The sequence below is a fragment of the Daldinia childiae genome, assembly GCF_008694065.1.
Source record: "Daldinia childiae strain JS-1345 chromosome Unknown Scaffold1, whole genome shotgun sequence".
Taxonomy (NCBI): domain Eukaryota; kingdom Fungi; phylum Ascomycota; class Sordariomycetes; order Xylariales; family Hypoxylaceae; genus Daldinia; species Daldinia childiae.
The window spans coordinates 3,562,091-3,582,737 of record NW_022984642.1 but is presented as its reverse complement, the minus strand read 5'-3'; the positions used below and the strand labels follow the sequence as shown (position 1 = coordinate 3,582,737).

Genomic DNA, 20,647 nt, shown 5'->3' with positions numbered 1-20,647 from the left:
TTAGAACAGCTAAGCATGATGTTTCAGTCGTTTCTTCCATCATTATTAAAGCTGAAAAGCCAATGCCTGCCTTTAGACGGTCGAAATACATTTTTCCAGACACAGGCCATCCTTTGAATGCGATCACGAAGTTAAAGCAAGGAGAAGAAAATTACATTAGTGATACAGCGGTCTCCGGGCTATGCACTTGAAGCCCTCACTTGTAGTCTATAGAAAATGGGTGTCCTTCCAAAAACACCGGTCACATAAACACCGCCGGCCTATATTAAAAATTCCAAGACGAAATACCTGTCTCCTCCTATTAGTCTTAACACTGGAATTCCTCGTGCAAGACTTCTTCAGCGGGAATCATGCCTATCGTAGTTTGTGCTTGGCGTAATATAAATAAGGTCGTGTGAGGTAAGTACAAGTGAATGACTTCGTTTATACTATGCCTTTTTCGTTTCGTTGCCGCGATCAGCAATAATCTGCTCAGCGAGTTCTGTACACACTATTTATATTTATTAGTATGCTATTTATCAAATGTAGACAAAGAAACGAAAAGTAGTTAACTAGTAAATAAAGAAAAAAAAAAAGGGAATGTAGGGGGTCTCAACTTACGCTTTCGGATACTGGTACCACCGAGCAGTTTGATCACGGATACATCTTTGCCGATTGACTTGAAAATCCATCCGCGGATTTCAACTGCGGCGAGCGAGTCTACACCTAGTTCAGAAATACTCTGGCTCGGGCATATGGCCTCTAGGGGAAGCTGAAGGAGCGTCTGCAATCGCTCCGTGTATGCTACTAGGATAGCCTGAGAGACAGCATCTGGTTCCGTAAGAGCCGCGATAGTATCCTTGAGGCTCATGCGTGTGCCTGTCGTGGCAGCAACTGTGTTCTCAGTTTCCTGGCGGGTATAGTGAGCGAATCTAGGGTCCTGATGCCAATGCAAGGGGTTTGGGTCAGAAGGATCGAATCGGCGAAGGCCAGTCGTAAGGTCCATTGGAGATGCCTGTCCAGGACGGCCCGTGATAACGGCCTCGAGGAACATATGGTGGATGTCACGCTCGGAAATTGGCGGATATCCCTCACGTTCTAGGCCGGCGTACAGCTCCTCTTTCTCTCGCTGTAGAAAGCCGAGACCATAAATGACGCCGATGTTCAACACCGAACCAGCAAGCCCAAGCTGACGTCTCATACCTGCCAGTCCATTCATGTACATATTGGCCGTGGCGTAGTTCGACTGGCCTGGGTGGCCACCAATGGCGGCGAAAGACGATGTCATTATGAAGAACTCAAGATTGGGGTCGTTAAAGACACTGTGTAGGTTCTGGGAGCCAACAGTCTTGGGACGTAGAACTCGTTCCCACGTGTCAATATCCATCTGCGCGAAGACACGATCATCAAGAACCATAGCACCATTGGCTACGCCACCAACAGGAGGCATTGACTGAGATAGGCCGTTCCTGAATGCCTGTACGCTTGCGAGGTCGGTGACATCGCATTTGCGCACTTCGATCTTAGCATCATAAGAGTTTGATAGTTCTCCTATCCACTTGGGATCTGTCTTCGGATTACGACTCGCCAGGACAACATTACGGGCACCATGCTTGAGGAGCAGATAGCATAGACTTTGTCCAAAGTCTTTGGTCAACCCAACTAATACGTACGTCCTGTCTGCGCGGAAGAGTTGCTCCGTGATGAAGTGCTTAGTAGTAAGCTCAGCGTTGCGATCAGCTCTCCAGTCGATGATGCGAAATAGCGACGATGGAATCTCGGTGCGCGATTGTAGAACCGAGAGGGAGAGAGCATCAAAGTCCACATGTCTATGCGGGTTGGTAACATTCGATCCCAAGGCTCTGATAACCGCTACTCTCCAACCAGTCTTCCAGAAGTAGTCCTGCTGCGTATTCGCTTCGGAGATGTTGCGAGGGCCTAATAGAGTGCTACAAGAGTAGTACTTGCAGTTATTCGGGAGCAAGTTTGAAATCTGCTGTGATAACTTGGTACGTTCCTGCGATTGTAAGTCGAAGACAACCGCCCCCGATGCCGGGAACATGCCCTTGATATCCCTAGCTGATACACGCGGATGTAGGAATAAAGGACCATGCGCACCACCTTGCTCTGAATACGTGGTGGTATACCATGTTACGTGGCCTATCACAACCTCCTTTATACACTCAACAAGCAGCGGGTCGGCATCGATGAGAACGACACGTCGTCTTTCAGCTTGAGTTGCAACCATGCCGGCCACTAAATATCTCATAGCAAGCGAGATGAGGTGAGGTCCAATATTGGCGCCCGATCCGATGGGATGCACTTGCTCCTCCGGAAGTTGAACATACGAAGTATTGTTCTGAGACATAGCTATCACACGTTCGCCAGTAGCCAGGTCTTGACCGAGGCACATATAAGCCATAGCCGAGTTGTTGAAACTCAGAGCTACCACCGAGCTATAATCCAGCCGGACTGAGACCTGTTTAAGATGTCGATTGTGAGTATTGGCATGTTGAAGTTTGGCCTCATAGCGGACTAGGCCACTAGGAAGGGCACATGGGATAACTTCGATAGCTTCCCTAAGAGTGTTGCCATAGTTCGAAACTACGCGTCGCATAGAGTTGACTCCGTCATTCGACATCTTCAGGGGCATAACACGAGGAATGACACGCCTCTCTTTTTCAATATGGATCTCTCGCTCATCAACCCGGAGAGCGCTAGTATCATCTTCACCAGTCATCATAAGGCGGATAAAGTTGTCGGCTACGAGATCCCCGGATCCAACAACTTGATCTAGATCAAGCATCTGCAAGGTCAAGCTAGGAATTTCGGCCGAAACCGTACGCGTGAATCCAAAGGTGGCAGCGTGATCAGGATTTCCAAAACGTGCATTGGATGTGAGCCACATAACCTTCATGTTAGGTTTGAGTAGTTCTCGCAGTCGATCAAGCGTCCGCTGTGTCATATTCGACATCAATGGCTTGTCAAGATCTGCTAGGATGATAGCAGCAGTACAGCCACCTGTGACATCTGAATCGACATTATCAAAAGTAGCTCGGAAAGAGACTTTATTGCACAAAGGCAAGAGACGTTGCGCCAATGCCTTAGCAATAGGAGTGCTGGATGAACCATTACCGCCAATGATAAGAAGATGGTCTGCGATAATGCTTCCTTCAGTTCTTGTTGGCTCCTTCACAAGCTCTAGCTCGGGAGAAGTCAATTGTCGGACCATTATTGAGTATCCCGCATAGTATGACTGGTTGCAGTGCTTTGCGACCTGAATAAAGCCATAAGTATCGAGGGCGTCAGGCCACTGGGGTGGCGTTTGCGCCCCGGCTCTACCATCCCGATCCTCTGAGGTTTGAGGTAGTTGGTATTTCAACTGGCTTTTGGGAAATTGTACGACAACTAAAAAACCTCTTGGTCTCATAATAGCACGTACACTTTTCAATATTTCTGACGCATGCTCATTCTCAAGTTCTGAGGCCGACAGCAAAACCAAATCGTAAACGTTGTCCAGTCCAAGCTGAGCCTTGAGGTCCCCTGCAAAATCCAGCGATGAACGAATGAGTTTACCAGAAGAGCCTTCTAACTTGACGTGCTGGCCTAGGCTCTGGGTCGTCTTAGTACCGATAGTGAAGGAATAATATGACGAATCGAGAGCCGACAGGACTTCAACAAGAAGTTCAATCTCCTGTCCGGCCAGACTGAGGATATTCATCCCAGCGTGTTGATGGGCAATCTGCTTCGCAATCCGCCCCACGTGTTGGTGAGAGTAGGTCAGGTAGTTCGTCTCGCTTGCAAGGGCTTGGAGAACATCTATCACGAAGCCCGGCTCATAATTGCCGAGCGTGCGAATCAAGTTCAAACGGTCATAATAGTTTGAACATTCCACGAACTTATCGATATTCTCTTTCGTGTCAGAAGACCAACATTCAGGGCCTACAGTCCCTAATATTATTGGGAACGATTTCGCCAATTTCTCATAGTAGAGACTAAGATCCGATGACTGCGCATGGGTATCATGATATTGTCTGACAAAAAACGTAGCTACACGCGCACAACTCTCTACGAGTACCGGATCGTTTGGACTGTGTGTGATAGCGGACACCCCGTCTGCGCGAACGATCTCATCGCTGGGGTCCATATCTGTGACAGTGTGAAGATACAGCTCATAGTCATCCTTTGGTTGAATGTGTGCCAAAGCGGCAACTGTCAGTCCCTCGACTTGAATCTCCATGTCTTTGTTCTCATTGAATATACTTATGTCAACATCGAAGGTAGCCTTGGTGTTAGTCATTGAGGGTTGGATATCTACCATATGAGTATCCACAATCAAACTATCGCTCTCACTCGTCGTCAGATTAAAGCGTATTCGATCGATATGTACGGGGAGGAAAGAAGTCCAAAGGGATCTGTTGAACTCCAATGTCAGTTGACTCAAAATATAAAAGTTATAGCGTTATATGGGAACTCACTTATCACCTGGGAAAGCATATGTCAAAAACGCTGACTGGAAACAGGTGTCGAGTGTGGCAGGACTGATCGGTAGAGTCGTCGTGTCTTCTGCATGGTGGCGCTTCAAGGTTGCACTACAGTAATTATAACGACGTTGGATGGACTCCAGTGCCTTGAATGGCCCAGTATACTCCAATCCAATTTGCGCCATCATCTTATAGAAAGACTCAGGGGTCGCACTGAACGCCTCTGACTCAGAGGCACATCGAGACGGCAGAGCACCCAGAGTAGGCTCGCCTAGGTATATCTTAAGGTGTCCGACCATGTTCAACCGCATAGTTGTCGTTCCGTCAGCAGGGCAAGATACCAAACTGAAGTTCGCCTCTATTGTTGAATTCGCACTTCCGCCCTTGCTCTGTGGAATGATGTTAAGAGTGAACATGACTTCGACGCCTGCAGACTCACGCTCGATATTGATTCCGCTTATAATCTGCAAGTCATGAAGTTCAACCAACGAGGCAGGCCTATCTTTGATGATGGTACGCGCTGCGTCTAACGCCATAATACAATATGCTGAAGCGGGGAGAAGAGCATGGCCCTGGAAGCTATGATGCTCTACCCAGGGTAACTTCTCCAGTCTCAGCATGTTTCGCCATCGCAGCTCGTGTTCATTATCGTCTCTGGTTCGAGCGCCGAGCAACTCGTGCGGCGGGGCGGTCTTGTAATGGAATTGACGCGAAATTCTAGACTCTCGATGGTAAATCTGCGAATGATCCCATGAGTACGTGGGCAAATCAGTAAGACGTGTGCTGAGGACGCCATATTCGGGTGAGTTCTCGATATATTTCCGAAGATCAGCTCCTTCAATGCCATAATGAGACCACAAGCCTCCGAGAAAGGAAGCGAAGGCTAACGAGTCGTTTTTATGTCGTTCTAGCGGACTCAGATAAAGAATTTCATTTCCAAGAGACTTCGCCGTCTGCGTAAAAGGCCCTTTAAGAGCTGGATGAGGCCCAACTTCCAAGGCACAATCGAATGGGCCTTGTTGCAAAATCGCGTTTGCGGCGGCATCGTGGAATCGTACCATGTTAACCATGTTGTCTTTCCAGTAACTAATACCAAGCTCTTCTCCCTTCATAACTCGGCCATGGACGCTAGAAATCCAGATAACTTCGTTGCCTTGCCAAGCAGTCACAATCCCACTGCCCCGAAGAGCTTCGACGTATTTGGTTCCGGATTGGACCATATGGAAGGAATGATAAGCCGAGTCGACACGGAGTATCCTCGCGAACTTCAGTTCCCTGGTTAGCTCGTCATGAGCCAAGCGAATCGCTTCAATGTCGCCTGAAAGCGTAACACTGGATGGTGCATTACTCGCGGCAATCTGCAATCTACCTTTGAACATGGGGTTTTCGCAGAATTGCAGAGCTTCGGACTCGGATATTCCTGCTGCAAGCATTCCGCCCTTTTGACCATCCTGCCCACCGGCTAGATGTGCAAAGTAACCGCGATAGTACGAGATCAATATCGCATCCCGTGCTGAAAGTCTTCCTGCTACATATGCGGCTGCAATCTCCCCAGAAGAATGTCCGATTACAGTGTGGAATTTGATGCCTAAGCTTTGAAAAAGGTCTATCAGCCCTATTTGCAACGCGGTACAAAGAGGTTGAGATACGGCAGCGATATCCACACGGGATTCACTCTCCTCCGCTAGAATCTGTTCTTCCAGTGTCCAGTTAGGGGGGTGAGGACAAGAACCCAGTATCTTATCAAGGCCACGGATAGCATTGCAATATACTTTACTGGTATAAAACAGAGACTTAGACATCGAAGTCCACTGTGCACCTTGACCAGTGAATATACCAATAATCTTCGGGCGCCCAGTGGAAGTTGCGCTCCGAACCCCTGTGATGCTCGATGTTGGCTTGAGAATATCGTTGAGAACCTGAAGTGCCTGTGCTGATGAGCCTGCCGGCACCGAGATTCGATATGGCAATGCCGTTCGATGAGAATATATACTCCAAGCTAGTTGAGCGTGGTCAACATCTGGGTGTTGCAGAATATAGTCTCTACAAGAGGCAATGACAGCTTGCAGCGATTTCTGTGAGCCAGCAGATAGAAGAAGAGGTAAAGAGAGTGGAGTATCCCCAATCTTTGCCAATGATTGCATATTTCCCGACTTCCTTCCAGACGACTTCGACTTCTTTCCAGAATTCTTCTTGTAGATTTGATCGTGAATTAGTGGTTCGTACGATTCGACGATTACGTGGGCGTTGGCGCCTCCGAATCCAAATGAATTAACACTTGCCCTTTTCGGCTGACCGATGGGTGGACGAGGCCAAGGAACCAAAGATGTCGGTACGTCAAGGTGCTTGCAAAAAGGTTCAATAGTAGGATTGATTTTTTCGAGATGCAGGTTTGGTGGAACAGCATTGTTCTTCATAGCTTCAACAACCTTGAGCAATCCAGCCAACCCAGCTGCACCCTCGGTATGCCCAAGAACGGTCTTGACCGACCCTACTAATAAGCGTTTAGTCCTAGAAGAATGAGTAAGACTCATGCTATCGTCGAAGAAAGCATTATAAATAGCTTCAGCTTCTCTAGGATCACCTGCGGGTGTACCGGTGCCGTGAGCTTCGAAGTATTGGCAATGATCGTCAGGTTCCAGTGAATTCAAGCCTGTTTTCTGATATGTATCTTTGATAAGGATGGTCTGGGCCTGAGGATTTGGTAACGTAATTCCCTTTGTTCGTCCGTCTGAGTTGACTCCAGTATCGCGAATAATTGCGGTGATCTGGTCGCCCTCTGCCAAGGCTCGAGAAAGGGGCTTAAGAAGGAAGGCGGCAACACCCTCACCACGTGCGTAGCCATCGGCTGCTGCATCCCACATCCGACTTTTGCCTGTAGGGCTCAGCATGTGTAGACTAGACTCTACGAGGAATTGTTCCGGAGTCATCATTATATTTGTGCCTGTTACACACGCCATAACGCTTTCCCCTGAACGCAAGCTCAAGACAGCCTGATGGAGAGCCACCAAGCTTGAGCTGCAGGCAGTATCTATGGTCATAGATGGGCCCTGGAAGTTGTAGAAGTACGATATTCGGTTCGAAATAATCGAACGAGCATTTCCAGTTGCATAATACTGACTCGTGAACAGGTCGTCACGCTGAGATAAGGTATCATAGTCGGCAGTCATCACACCGGAGAAAACGGCGACATTCTTCCCGGAATATGTGTTCAGAGTGTATCCAGCTGATTCAAGGGCCTCATAGACGACTTCTAGGACTAGGCGTTGCTGAGGGTCGACAGCTTCTGCCTCCTTTGGCGTGATGTGAAACATACCTGCATCAAAGACGCGATGATCTTGATCTAGCCAATATGCCTTGATGGAATTCGTTGTACCATGGTACTCTCCATCGGGATGATAGAAAGCCGTAGCGTTGAACCTCTCAGGGGGGACTTCTCGGGAGAGATCGGGAGCATTGCAAAGCACCTCCCAGAGCTTTGTTGGTGACGTAGCGCCACCAGCAAAGCGACAACTTACGCCGACGACTGCAATTGGCTCAGTCAGAGGCTGTTTGTACCCCATTGTACCGATTTAAGTCAACCTAGGTTGACCACAATATGCGTATTGTGTCACTCTAGTACAATTGATGTGAATGTAAGGGAAATGTAGATAATAGAGGGGTGAAGAGAGGATCTAGATGTTTACAAAAGAACAGACGAAAGAGAGACGAATGTAATATTGAATTTTGTGTGTTTTTATATGTGTGTGCGTGTGTGTGGTGCGGGAGTAAAGACAGGTTTGCATTATTGTAAGTTGCAATTGTAGAACTGAGAATGCATTAACATTCAAGGGGGGTAAATGGGAAGTTGCGTTCACCTGGTTGAAAAGCGGAAACAGCTGCAACGGGGAGTGATGTGTTGCTATGGTGAGGGTTGTTAGTGACAGTGACTTGCCAGTACATCGAATTCTAAGTCGAGAAAGAGCTGATGAAGGAAACTGCTGTAAATACCTAAAGTAAATTGGATCGTAACTCGAGGCAACAAGCAAAAGTACCTAAGGATATGTGACTTCGGCTTAGTACTAGAGTGACACATGATGATGCCGGTAGAAGATTTACAGCCAGTACATGTCGAGTTTCTCTCGGTGAGAACATGTACCTACTCTACACAAACACTAAGCTGGGCATTCCTTCATGAGTACGGTAGGACTTGGGTAGGATAAAATGAAGGCTACCTAGGAAAGTTAGGAAAACGTATTCATTGCATTAGTCGTTAGTCGAGAGGACTAACTGGTCCAAATGTAAAACTTAATGGCACTCATAGCTTTAGGACATCAGACCCAGATCCACTGAGAACTTTTTCACAGAGACACCATGACATGTGATTATTGTAGCCAACACGGATATATCCTCTTTTGTATTTAGGGAGGGCTCTTTCATATTCCCCTGAGCCAGAACCTCTTTGGCTGTGATGAGGCTATATTTATCTTGCATAGATGCAGACAAATTATGTCGAATTACTAGCACGGCCTTGTCGTACAATTATTATCAATGTGATATATTTATTTTTGGTATTCTCCCGTATATAAATGAAGAAGTTTTATATGGCCATTCTGCCACATGGGTAAGTAATGTTGTAGTTTTATTTCGGGAGGTTTCTCCTACTAGCGTCTTTAGTTATTAACAATGGCAGAGTCTAGATTGTAGCCTTAGGTTCGTCATTTGAACAATGAAGATCCCCTGAGAAATCCTGCAATACACCCAGGACCCGCCCCCTTAGTTGCAGTCTTTGTAAGGGATGGGCTTTGCCTATCAGATATCAGGTGTGTAACCGGTAAATGTGAATATGGATACCTTCAATCGACTGTGTAACACCGAACCACTCCCCTGGGAGACCAATTCCGGCCATTGTTCATGGCGGATTTTCTCGTGCCCCTGTACTCTTATTAAGACTTGATCATAGGATTTGTCTCGGTGTCGAATTTCCTCTTCATAAAATTAGGTATATTCTATAACACTGACCATAACCAGGCATCCTTGTATGATGACCTTGTTTGTGTCAATCCTACAATATCATCTAGGCCGCTTCTTAAGTAATTGCGAATACTTTTTAGCTAAGCATGACCAAGTAAATATTAGTTAACGGGCAACGTAGCAACAAGCAATTAGGTAGTGTCTCACCTGTCAATTAGATCCTTCTCTCCTTTTCATCCTCTTCGTGATGGCTGAGAACCATTTGCCGGTAGTAGTTAAGCAAGTAAAACAAACCAAGAGCATATTAAGTCCCATCCAGACGACAGCTAAGTTATTGCAATATCTGTGCTTAATAAATACGAAGTGCTACATAGTTCTTCTCCATGGGGAACGATGCAATGAGATATTTTTGTCATAACTTGTACTACCTACCTAAATACGCAACTAATCCCGAGGGGGTTAAACCTAACAGTAAATCATCTAGCTTTTAGATGTGGTTGTTAATATGATGTATGTCACGATCGAATGTGAAGCTTGATCAACTATGTAGGTCTCGTATTCTTACTATTCATCGGATATTACCGGTTATAGGAATAGCGCTTATTGCTAGTGTAGCTTAAACCCTACGGTTTGAAATATCATAAGCTATCTCATTAGAAGGTTCAACTTTCAACTTTTCTGACTTATGAGGGCGTTAAGTCCGAAAAATCATGGCAACTTCTCGTGCAATAGAAAAGAGGGATTCGTCAAATTAGAAATAGAGGGATCAGCATTTGCTTGTTATCAATCAAATCCCGTGATACCTAACAAATTGCTGAAAACTTCAAAAAAGGCTAGGTTTATTAATCCTCGACTTCTAACCTAGGTAAATTTGCTTCTTCTAATTCCTTCTAGTCTCTTCAAAACCCGGTACTGCTTATTGGCTCCATAATCGCTCCGCCTGGGTAATAAATTCAGGACCCTACATGTTATATTTATTTTCCTTTGTTGTAGTCCCTCTGGGTGACAAATCGGCTTGGTTACAAAGGTGTACGTGATCATTTACACGTGGTCCCCAAATCGTTTGTCTCTTGGATGTATTGATCTCGTTAAAATTGATACTAAGGGGTTTCTTCATAAATTATTTGACTAGTAAGGATAATAGATCTTGCCAACGAATCCGACAATATTTGATACACGGTTCATTAGAGAGGAATCTATCTAAATATTAAAAAATATCCATACCGATGACGCCTAGCACCCTCAAGTAATCCGAATGCAGACTAAATGAAATATTTACAGTATGAACAGTGCTTGCCCTGGAATAATACCCATCGGGCCCCTATAGCTTGCCTTCTCAACGATCAAGTCAAACATCTACTGATCTCCGGTGCCGAAGACCTCGAGATGTATCCGCTCTGGGCCCACTCCAACACCGACTAGATACTTCTCTGTATCTTTCATAAACGAGTAAGGACCACATATGAAGTACTCGGCGCGTGCGTCATCGAGGAACAAATTAGACCTGGGGTCAACCTTGCCGAGGTCTACTCTCCCGACGAAGTGGTAATCAACTCCTTCTACATCGCGCTGTTGGAGTGACGTAACAAAGAACGTTGCGTTGATGTTCTTGTTGACATCCTTGGCGCACGTGTCTCGGATATGATCGTTAAACGCGCGGACCTCAGAGCTATGTACACCGTGTATCCACGAGATGCGCCGGCGTGATCCCGCGTTTACGGCACTGTTGAGAATGGACAGCATGGGTGTAAGACCAACGCCCGCGGAGATAAGAGCGATAGGCTTGCTCTCATCTTCCTTGGGGTCAACGAAAAACTCCCCAGCAGGCGCCGTAAGCTCGAGAACATCACCCTCTTTGTAGTTTTCGTGTAGCAGATTAGAGATTAATCCCGGAACGCCAGCCTGCTTTCCCTTATCTTTCTTCACGCTGATGCGGTAGTAATCGGTGCGCGGTGCTTCGCTTAGCGAGTATTGCCTGGGTTGCATGTGACCCATTTGAGAAATGAATACTTGAAGGCTAATGTATTGTCCCGGCAGAAACGACGGGAGCGGCTGTCCGTCTTCGGGCACAAGATAAAAACTGGTAATCTCGGATGTCTCTGGTACCTTGCGTTGGATCTTGAAGCGGCGCCAGCTCTGCCAGTTCTGGTGAGCAGCGTACAGTTGCTTTTCCCTGTTGATGAAAATATCGGCCAATGCACCGTAGGCGGCGGTCCAGGCCTCGGCGATTTCAGGTGTGCAAGCATCACCTAGCACCGCGGCTACGGCCTCGATCAAATATTTTCCTACAATGGGGTAATGGTCGGCCTGGACGTTAAGACTCTCGTGCTTGTGTGCGATACGCTCTACGAGAGCTTTTAGTTGGCCGAGATCGTCAACGTAGGTGGCATAGGCAAAAACGGCACCGGCTAGAGCTCGCGGTTGAGCCCCGCTAGTTTGATTAGACATGCTAAATACGTTCTTGAGCTCCGGGTGAGCAGCGATCAGATTCTTGTAGAAGAGCGTTGTAATCGTCGCACCGTGTTCCTTCAAAACCGGAGCAGTCGCCTTGACGATGGCAATATGCTCCGGAGAGATGGGCGCAGCGACAGCCATCTTGAATGTTGACAGATGTGATATGGAATGGTTAAGTGGCAATTCTTTATAGTTTTTAATGGAAGATGGAAGAAAGGAAGAGGCGATTATGTTTCAATGGAATGAAACTCTCAAGGGATACTGATAGTTAAAATCATAGGAAGCAGCGTAGACGCTCACTCTTATATATTCTTTTAACATCTTAAAAACATGAACTTACAAAACATATGTTCGATTCAATGCAATTGGTTGTCGTTACGGAACAAACAAACAATATTCCCATCTCCGGCGTTCCGCTAGTTCATCGTACCACGTTTCCTGTGGAGGATGCCGAATTGATATTTACGGTTGAGTTGTGGTAACGAACCGAAATGTCAAAATTGTCTTTTTTCCTTCGAGATGAACCCACCAGGTCCTCCGACTAGTTTCGTGGATTTACCATCTCCGCGGTGGTCAATCCCAAAACCGCCCAAGGATTTTCTCATTAAATCTGGGTATTCTTCCTAGGGTCGACATTATTGCATATTGAGTTTTCCTTTAATCGATTTTTGAATAACTCAATCAGGTCGGTTGCTATCCTCCTAATAGTGTAGCTAAGGAGGCTCAATTATATCAAAATTATCCTCAAAGTATGGCCCTCATAAATCATATTGATGCTAACCCCGACGACGGAGTTTCCAAATCCCTGCCTTTTTCTTTTCAAATGACAATTCCCATAATATGCATATCTGCCCAAAAATTGAACCTCTAAGAAGATCGTAGCATTCTCATTTCGTGCTTCTAAACTCTCTTTTTCCGCGGACCGAGGAGGGGCTGACCTGGCATTCGAACATCACGGGGTTCGTACGGGGAGGCACGGAGAAAATAGTTCAGGTAATGGTTAGCGAAGTGCTAGCTAGGACTAAAAAATAATGGGACATGTTGGCTGTAATCCTACCTCTAAAAACCATCCCATTACTCATCAAATGGACCTAGGCGACCCGCCAAGTTGGCCCAAGTTCCAGAATACATAGGGTATTTTACGTAATTGGCCGTGACTCTAGACGCTTCTAATATTTTAAAACCTCGTTCAGCGCCGACGAAAAGTCATACGATATAGACAAATACCAAAATTTATAACCTAGAGAACTATCCATCTATGTGTATATTCCTATGAGCCAGCCGTGTGGGGTATCGGAGGACTAAGGGACTGGTAAAACATCGACCGAACCCGCGACACAATCAAATTCCGGCTTAACGGAGCCCGCTCACGCAGCTATCCAAAATATCAGACCTTATTTCCTAGAACATGAAAAATCACTCCTCCATGTGATATGAACATAACTACTCCTTCAAATTGCCCTCGTGAAACCTAGGTAATTCAGTTTGGTTGGTAAAATGTCGTGGAAGGCGGTTCTCTCCCTTTTCATATGGGTGGCCGGCTTCCTCCCGCGCTAGGTCGTTCACCCATCGACAGTTTCCTTCGAAAGTCTTGGCGCCATTCGGCTTGACTCCAACATCGTAGAATCTATTCGCTAGCTGAAACCAGCAAAGGGCGTTACCAACTGTACCAACTTCGTCGCTGACACCATTTCTCGCTTCCTGACTCATCCGGTCCCACAAGTCTTGATCCGTAAATAGATCTATGAGATGCTGTGCAACAGCTTTATAATCGCCGGGCTCGACTAAAAAGCCGTTCACCTTATCCTTGACTTGAATTGGTATACCGCCGGCCAGAGTAGCGATCACTGGCCGTCCAGCATGTAATGCTTCGGATACTTTAACCTCGAAACCCTCTCGCGTGGATAGCTGAAGAACCACATGTGCTTTCGCGATTAGGGTATTGAGAAGCTGGTCATTGGCCTGTAGACGCATGACACTAATGTCATTAGAAAATTCTGAATAATGCGTCTCGATCTGTTCCATGACGATATCATATATCAAATTTCCATCTGGGTCATCAATGGAGCTGTTACCGGTGCTGTATCAAAGAGTTAGCTTTGGGCTTTCAAATTCACAACTCTAGGGGAAACCCACACTACAAGCTGAGGGATATCTTGTAACCCTAACTCTTTGGCGCGCCGGCGAAATTCGCCATACGAATCTATGACTGTTGGTATACCCTTTGCTGGGTCGAAGCGAGCAACTTGTATGATGTATTTGCCTAGTTATATATATTAGCCTATGTCGTAGACGTAAGGGTTATTATTCTTACAGTCTGGATGCCGTAATGGGGTCCTAAAATGGCCTACGTCAGTATAGCCTCTTGTATAGGTAAATTTGGAATAGACTTACATGCGTTGGGCATGGCACTGTTCGTTGTAATTGCTCCCATAGTAACCACTATCCCAGTCATTTATGGGCTTGTTCAAGCCATCAAGCCTTTATAACGTTAGATGAGGACTAACTCATTATTAAACGGGGTAGAACACTTACCAATCTGTGGTCGCTGGCATGTACGTGACTAAGTTGCGAGGGACATTGTTCGGGACAAATTTAGGGATAGGATGGCTCACGAACATATCGGCGTGGCGGATATTGTTCCAGAGGAAATTCCATGCTTGATCTTGCGGCGACCCACTTTGAGCAACAAGATCGCTACGGATTTGGATATGAGAGCGGTAGATGATGGGGCGATTTGGCGTGATGTTTTTTATTAGTGGTATAAGGCCAGGCATTTGAGGATCATCAATCTGGGGGGGTTAAAGTTAGCGTCAATAAGCCGGTCGTATGCTTTTGGAAATCCACATATCGAAGTAATGTAAATATAAGTGAAAAAAGAAAAAGAAAAGAGAAAATGATTAGAAGGGGAAAATGTCATTGACGTATCAAAACAATTATTGGATTTTTAATGAAATGGTTGCATTCACATACCACAATTATGTCGGCACCGCCTTCATCAACAGGGCGTAGAGGACCTCCTTTAGAGAGCCAATAACGGTTGGCATTTTCGGTAATCCAGTCTGTAATCGACTGTTGATCGTCCGGAGAGATGCGTTCCTCTGGCTTACTGACGCCTTGAAGAATGTTGTGCATATTCTTGGTGATCCGGAACACACCCGGGCGTGGTTTCGGAACTAGGATATAATGTTATTAAATTGTTCATCGGCAAGAGGCTCACTATGCCCCAAATGAGACATGAGCTATATGGATCTAAGGCACATCTCAACATACCGTACCAGGTCAAATCAACGCCTGCCAAACGAGCGAATCGCACCAATGCATGCCGCATGAGTGCGACTCCACCCCCCTGAGGGGTTGCACTGAAGAAGGCGATTTTGACTTTCTTATCCTTCAGTTGCTTGGCAAAGTACATCGTTGAATTCCATGTCTCATTGCTGCACGTTGGCTTGTAGTCGTCGAGGGTAGTCAAGTGAGCTCTAAATCCTGCGTCGCTCATAACAGCACCACGGAAGCCGACTTGTAGTATGGGAACTAGAGAAGGGCCAAAAACCCTACCGAATGATGTTATCATCATGAAGAGCGTATAAAGGTAGATTCCTCAACTTACATTACACACTTGCGTGCCATCGAATCAGCCTGCTCATCAACATTTTTATCGTCCCAGAAGGACGTCTCTGACTGGTCGACATCGAAATCAATAGGAACAACATCGATTTCCAACCAGAGTCGTGAGTTCAGGGTAGGACTTATATCCTTTAAATTTAAAGGAAGCCCAGCACCGACGAATTTAACAAAGTTTTCGTGCTCATATTTCTGTATCTGAGAGACCACATAATCTGCGATGATATCTTTGTCTTTTTGCGAAGGATCGAGTTTTAAATGCTCGACCATGTAATCGAGTAGATACGTATGATCATGTGTTGCAATGGACAGCACCACAGTGCCGTCGCCATTTTTCACAGCTGAGATACCGACAAACAGCGGCTTCATATAGCAAGTTAGCCACATGTTTCATGGTCCTCAAATTTGGATGTAACTTACGGTTAGAGCCCGTGCAAAGGGCCCGTCTGGTTTACGTTAGTATCACATATTTAAGGGTGGTTTATTTCTAGGGGCCACTCCGTCCTTAGGAGGAGGAGGAAAGTGGTAGGGAATATGCTACTATTTGCTAGCAGAAGGGGTTCAATGATGAAAGATATTGAGACATACTACAAATATGTTAGCCTCTGCAGACGACTAAGAGAATGTCTATACTGACCGTTTGGCAGCGAACTCACTCAGCCGGCGCTGGTGATGTGCGGAAGTTGTTGAAAACCTCCTTCTCCTTTCTAGTGGTGCCATGCTTGTTCAAGCACCGAAATGTAAGATGGTGTTTATTAGTCTAGTAATTGTCTGTCGTATTATAAGTTTTGTTGTTACAACTGAGGTCTAGAAGACGATGCTGACCCATGGAGAGGAAGGCCTTCTACTATCTTACCTACGGAGGTATTTATAAGAGTAGAGTAGTTAGTAGGGTAGGTAAGTAGTAGGTAGGTAGTAGGTAGTTTAAGCACAGTATCCGGGAGGACCGGTGAGGGGACTCGGAAGGGGAAATGCGGTGTGAGGCAACAGATGCTGAGATGATTTCCATTCATTTACAAGTTTATACGTTAATACTTAAGGTACATGTAGGTACCTTTAGAGGCACATACTTAGGTAACCTATCCTAGGTATTCATCGGGCACCTGCCAACATTCAATCCGGAGGAAGTGGAATGATCTTGCTCGTTTTGCCAGTTGAACTTACCTGGGGGCAAGGTAGACATAGCCTTAACCTTAACATAAACCATATAAGCATGACCCCTATAGGTACCTGAGCTGTACCCCCATGTATCGGCTGAGCTGCCGTATTCCTTGGGACCGGAATTGGAGATCGGACTGTAGCGTCACAGTGACGCACTCGACCTAGAAAATTGAGGGGGATTCGACGAGGGACGTTCAGAGTCAGTATAGCAAATATGACTATGCTAAAATACCTAAATTGCAAGACTTATTAAATATGCATGATATAAATGTAGTCGTAGGGTCAAATTAGAATTGAGGCTCAAGAAAACTTCCCGGGTCCATGGTTTTCCATTACCTAGTACCCTTTAATTACCCTACCTACCTACATACATACGTATACTACTACCTGAGGAGGTGGCCCCTCATGTGTTGTTGGCTACTTTGGGAGAGCATGATCGTAAGTTTTGGATGCAAATACAACGAGATGTGTTACAAATATTACAATTTTATTAAGCTACATGTACGTGTTCCTAGGAACGTTACTTAGGTACATGTATTAACCATCCAACCCGCGTGCAACATCCATCCGGGCCATAGCCGGGGATGCAGGGCAAGTACGGGATGTACCTAACCTTATGTAAGCCATCCCGCGGGGGTATTTTAAGGCAAAATTTCCGCCCTTCCATCCCTCGTACGATTTTCGAATGTTGCTTTGCCCTGACCCGAAGGCTCGACACCGCACGTTTACCGACCGCGTGGGATGCTTTTTCTCGGGAACGCATGAATCGCAACATTACAGCTAGAATAATGAGCTCACATTTCCTTACTATATGCTCTACCAAAATTGGCGAATTATGTAGGTTAGAGAATTCATAGCTGCCCATTACGAGTGCCACCTCTGCGCCAGTTCAATCATGTCGCGCTACTCTAACGAAGACGAACGTGCCACCCGATTATAACCAATATTCAGCAGCTTTCATATTCTTTGCGTTAAATCATTTGCTTTCCTGCCGGTACTCGTATTCGGGGAGCACTAACGACATGGTCTATAGTGATCCGTAGTCCCCGTCCAATAACATTACTAGCCATACGGCATGTCCTGCTAAATTGGGAATTTTCTTCTTCTCTATCAACGTACACACCGAAGCATGAGCAGAAATCGTGTACCTCAAGATCGGTGTAGGATGAGTTGCGTCCCGGAATTTGGACCAGCCGTTTTAGAAGCCGTTATCCCAACTTGCATTCAGTCTAGCAATGCTCGTGTTGGGAAGCACTGCTGGTATCTTGTACATCAGAGCTTGGCAAAGCTACGTGCGAGTATGTTAGGTACCTATGTAGAAAGCTACTGTGACTAATATCGCTATAAATATAGTGGTAAATCACCTGAATTTAGTGAATGAGCTGCTACATACATCTGTAGTATGTAACCACTAATGCTAATACAATATCAATAAGTCAGGAGACTTGCACATGTCCAGATCGTTAATCTGGACATGTGCAAGACCTTTTAGTCTGGGCCTACCTATATATATGCTACCGCGTTGTCAGGATAGTTTCAGGTCGACTTTTGCCACAGACATGATAGCACCAGTGATATTTTTTATGCCGCTGTTGTAATCTGGGTCTACTTAACACCTTTATAACACTCAGCAACAGTCCTAATTCACGTAAGGCTTCAATAATCCTGCCCAGACAAGGAGATATAATTAAGTTAAAAATATGGATTCTTACATCTAACAGCCAATTGATAGTTTAACTAATTGAGGTATTAGAATTTTTTTTAGTTTTCTCTTTTGAACTATCTATGCTAGTGAAGTGGCAGGTTCGCTTGTTCGCTTACTGCCTCAATGTGGGAGAAATCGTATGAAAATGCCTAGTGTTCGTAGTTAAGAATATTCAACATTCAACTCTGAGATCAATCCCTAACAAGTTCGACAAGCATACCGAGTAAGGATGGGAGGTATATAACTCGCCATGTCTTATCATCAGGCTCACTTGCTGTCACCCTTCTTCTTGTCGGCTTGTTTCGCATCCTTCCCACCTTTATCCTCCTCCTTATCGTCCTCCTTATCGTCCTTCTTATCGTCCTTCTTATCGTCCTTCTTTTCATCATTTTCATCCTTTTCCTCTTTACCCCCTTCCTTCCCGCTACTTGACTTCTTCTCATCCCCCTTTGCCTTCTTTGCCTCTTCTTTCTTCTTTCTCTCTTCGGCCTTCTTTTCCTTTTCTATTTTTTCTTTCTCCTTATTCTCAAGATCTTCCCACTTCTTGGTATAATCTTCCTCGCCCCTTCGGCCGTGTAGCTTCTCATCCAGGCCTGTTAGCCTTGGCTTCGCATCGCCTACTTTCATCCGCCCGATGAGACTGATAAAAATGGCAGCGCCCACGACAGCGGTTAATACAAACCGGTATGCTCCATACCACGAGGGTGCCCAAGCTCGAACGGTAGCTCGAGAATCAGCAAAGTACAGCATGACAAAAGCCGCGAACTGAGATGTAAGTGCAAAATCCATAGGCATGAGCAGTGTTGGCCACGCTACTATAGGAGCCAGGACACCGAGTCCATACCGGAACCGCGTGCGGTCTCGGTTGGGCACCTTTTCTGTGTACTCCATGCCCCAATGAACCGCGCCAAGGAAGCTGATTATGATGGCGCCGTATCCCAGTTGTATGGGCTCGATGACATTCAGTAATTGTCGAGCCGTATCATGGCTGATGAGGATATTATTTAGGAAATTGGACGTAGTTGGCCACACAGTATTTAAATCCCATGAAAGATAAACGGTAGAGACAGACGTAGCGAGATATGGTAAAGTGCCCGCAAGACCAAGAAAATAGGGCTCTTTTGGAACGCTCGAAAGGTCAAAAGTATTCTTGACTGTTTCCTATATAAATTGCATTAATATGTAGACCTGATCGATTGAGCTATATAGAATCCTTACTAAGTCGTCCCTGACGCCATGCCTAATGGGTTTCTGTGCTTTTTGGCTATCGGGCTCATATAAATGACGAACACTTGACTCCGTGGTTACTACTTCTGGATTCGACTCAAGCTTGCGCTGGCCAACCTTCTTCTCTTCTTCTGGATCTCTTCCCTGTTGGAAGCCTCTCGGTGTCTTAGTGACATACTGAGCTTTTTGTGTTGGTGCAATATTACGGAGAATAGGCGCTCCTGGGTATATTGAACTGGACTTAGTAGATGTAATTGTCGTCCGGTTTTGTGATCTTAATAGTAAAGAGACTGGAGGTTTTGAGGAAGAAATTGCTCTAGATGAGCTTGTTAAGAAGGACCGCGTGCTTCGTAACATTGTCATTAGCTGTTATAAGTTTGATCCTCTCTTACTGGTACATATATATACCATATAAACGAAGTAGGGAGAAGCACTAATACTAGATATTAACTAGGAGAACTTAAAACTATCTTGGGGAAAATAAAGTAGTTATTTAAAAATGGACATTACAGAATCACTATCTTAAGACGGGAATAATTGATGCAATTACATCGTCAGGCCTCGTTCCGGGAGACATCTTGTTCCTGATTGAGCTTGCTGAGCTCAATGACGTAATAAGCTAAGTGTGTATCACTTTATGATACCATAGGTAATTAAAGAGGTACCTAGGAAGTACGATACATATGAGGTACATCATGTGGACACTACCCCTCGATCTGTGGCTGAAGGCTAGAGGCTTAGGTACTTAAATTTCTAGTAGCGGCCACTAGGTACGGGTAGTCCACTATTAATTCTTAAATTGTAGAGTACGATTGGCTAAAACTCCAAGTCTTTATTTCGAGGAGTTGGTCAAGCCACAACTTGAACCAACAACAGCGTCATCAATCCTGCAAAACAGGCACCAAATAATTTCAGTCGCAAGGTATGATAGCTAATGGAAATTGGCGATATTCTGTTGCTTACTTGTCCGTCTACTTCCTACTACTTCGTAAAAGTTCTTTAAGGTCTCTATTTCTTGATTTCAGAGCTTACACAATTTTGGAGAGCTTCTCATTTACGA

General features: G+C 45.5%; 4 protein-coding genes across 4 annotated transcripts; all 4 read right to left on the bottom strand.

Annotated features, from left to right (window-relative positions):
• Positions 1 to 428: 428 nt before the first annotated feature.
• Positions 429 to 8,026, bottom strand: GL218_00933 (Nonribosomal peptide synthetase 14; the record flags this gene model as incomplete). Its single annotated transcript, XM_033577380.1, has 3 exons — positions 429 to 490; positions 601 to 4,394; positions 4,458 to 8,026. 3 exons carry the CDS (start codon positions 8,024 to 8,026, stop codon positions 429 to 431), a joined length of 7,425 nt encoding a protein of 2,474 aa, XP_033441841.1.
• Positions 8,027 to 10,772: 2,746 nt separating this feature from the next.
• Positions 10,773 to 12,011, bottom strand: GL218_00932 (Flavohemoprotein; the record flags this gene model as incomplete). The annotated part of the gene is made up of 1 exon (XM_033577379.1): positions 10,773 to 12,011. The coding sequence occupies one exon, from the start codon at positions 12,009 to 12,011 to the stop codon at positions 10,773 to 10,775; it is 1,239 nt and encodes a 412-aa protein (XP_033441840.1).
• A 1,302-nt stretch (positions 12,012 to 13,313) lies between these two features.
• GL218_00931 (uncharacterized protein) lies at positions 13,314 to 15,881 on the bottom strand (the record flags this gene model as incomplete). The annotated part of the gene is made up of 8 exons (XM_033577378.1): positions 13,314 to 13,950; positions 14,007 to 14,133; positions 14,185 to 14,207; positions 14,265 to 14,351; positions 14,406 to 14,662; positions 14,844 to 15,046; positions 15,144 to 15,424; positions 15,481 to 15,881. 8 exons carry the CDS (start codon positions 15,879 to 15,881, stop codon positions 13,314 to 13,316), a joined length of 2,016 nt encoding a protein of 671 aa, XP_033442294.1.
• A 2,746-nt stretch (positions 15,882 to 18,627) lies between these two features.
• GL218_00930 (uncharacterized protein) lies at positions 18,628 to 19,251 on the bottom strand (the record flags this gene model as incomplete). The annotated part of the gene is made up of 1 exon (XM_033577377.1): positions 18,628 to 19,251. The coding sequence occupies one exon, from the start codon at positions 19,249 to 19,251 to the stop codon at positions 18,628 to 18,630; it is 624 nt and encodes a 207-aa protein (XP_033442293.1).
• Between the last annotated feature and the right edge of the window lie 1,396 nt (positions 19,252 to 20,647).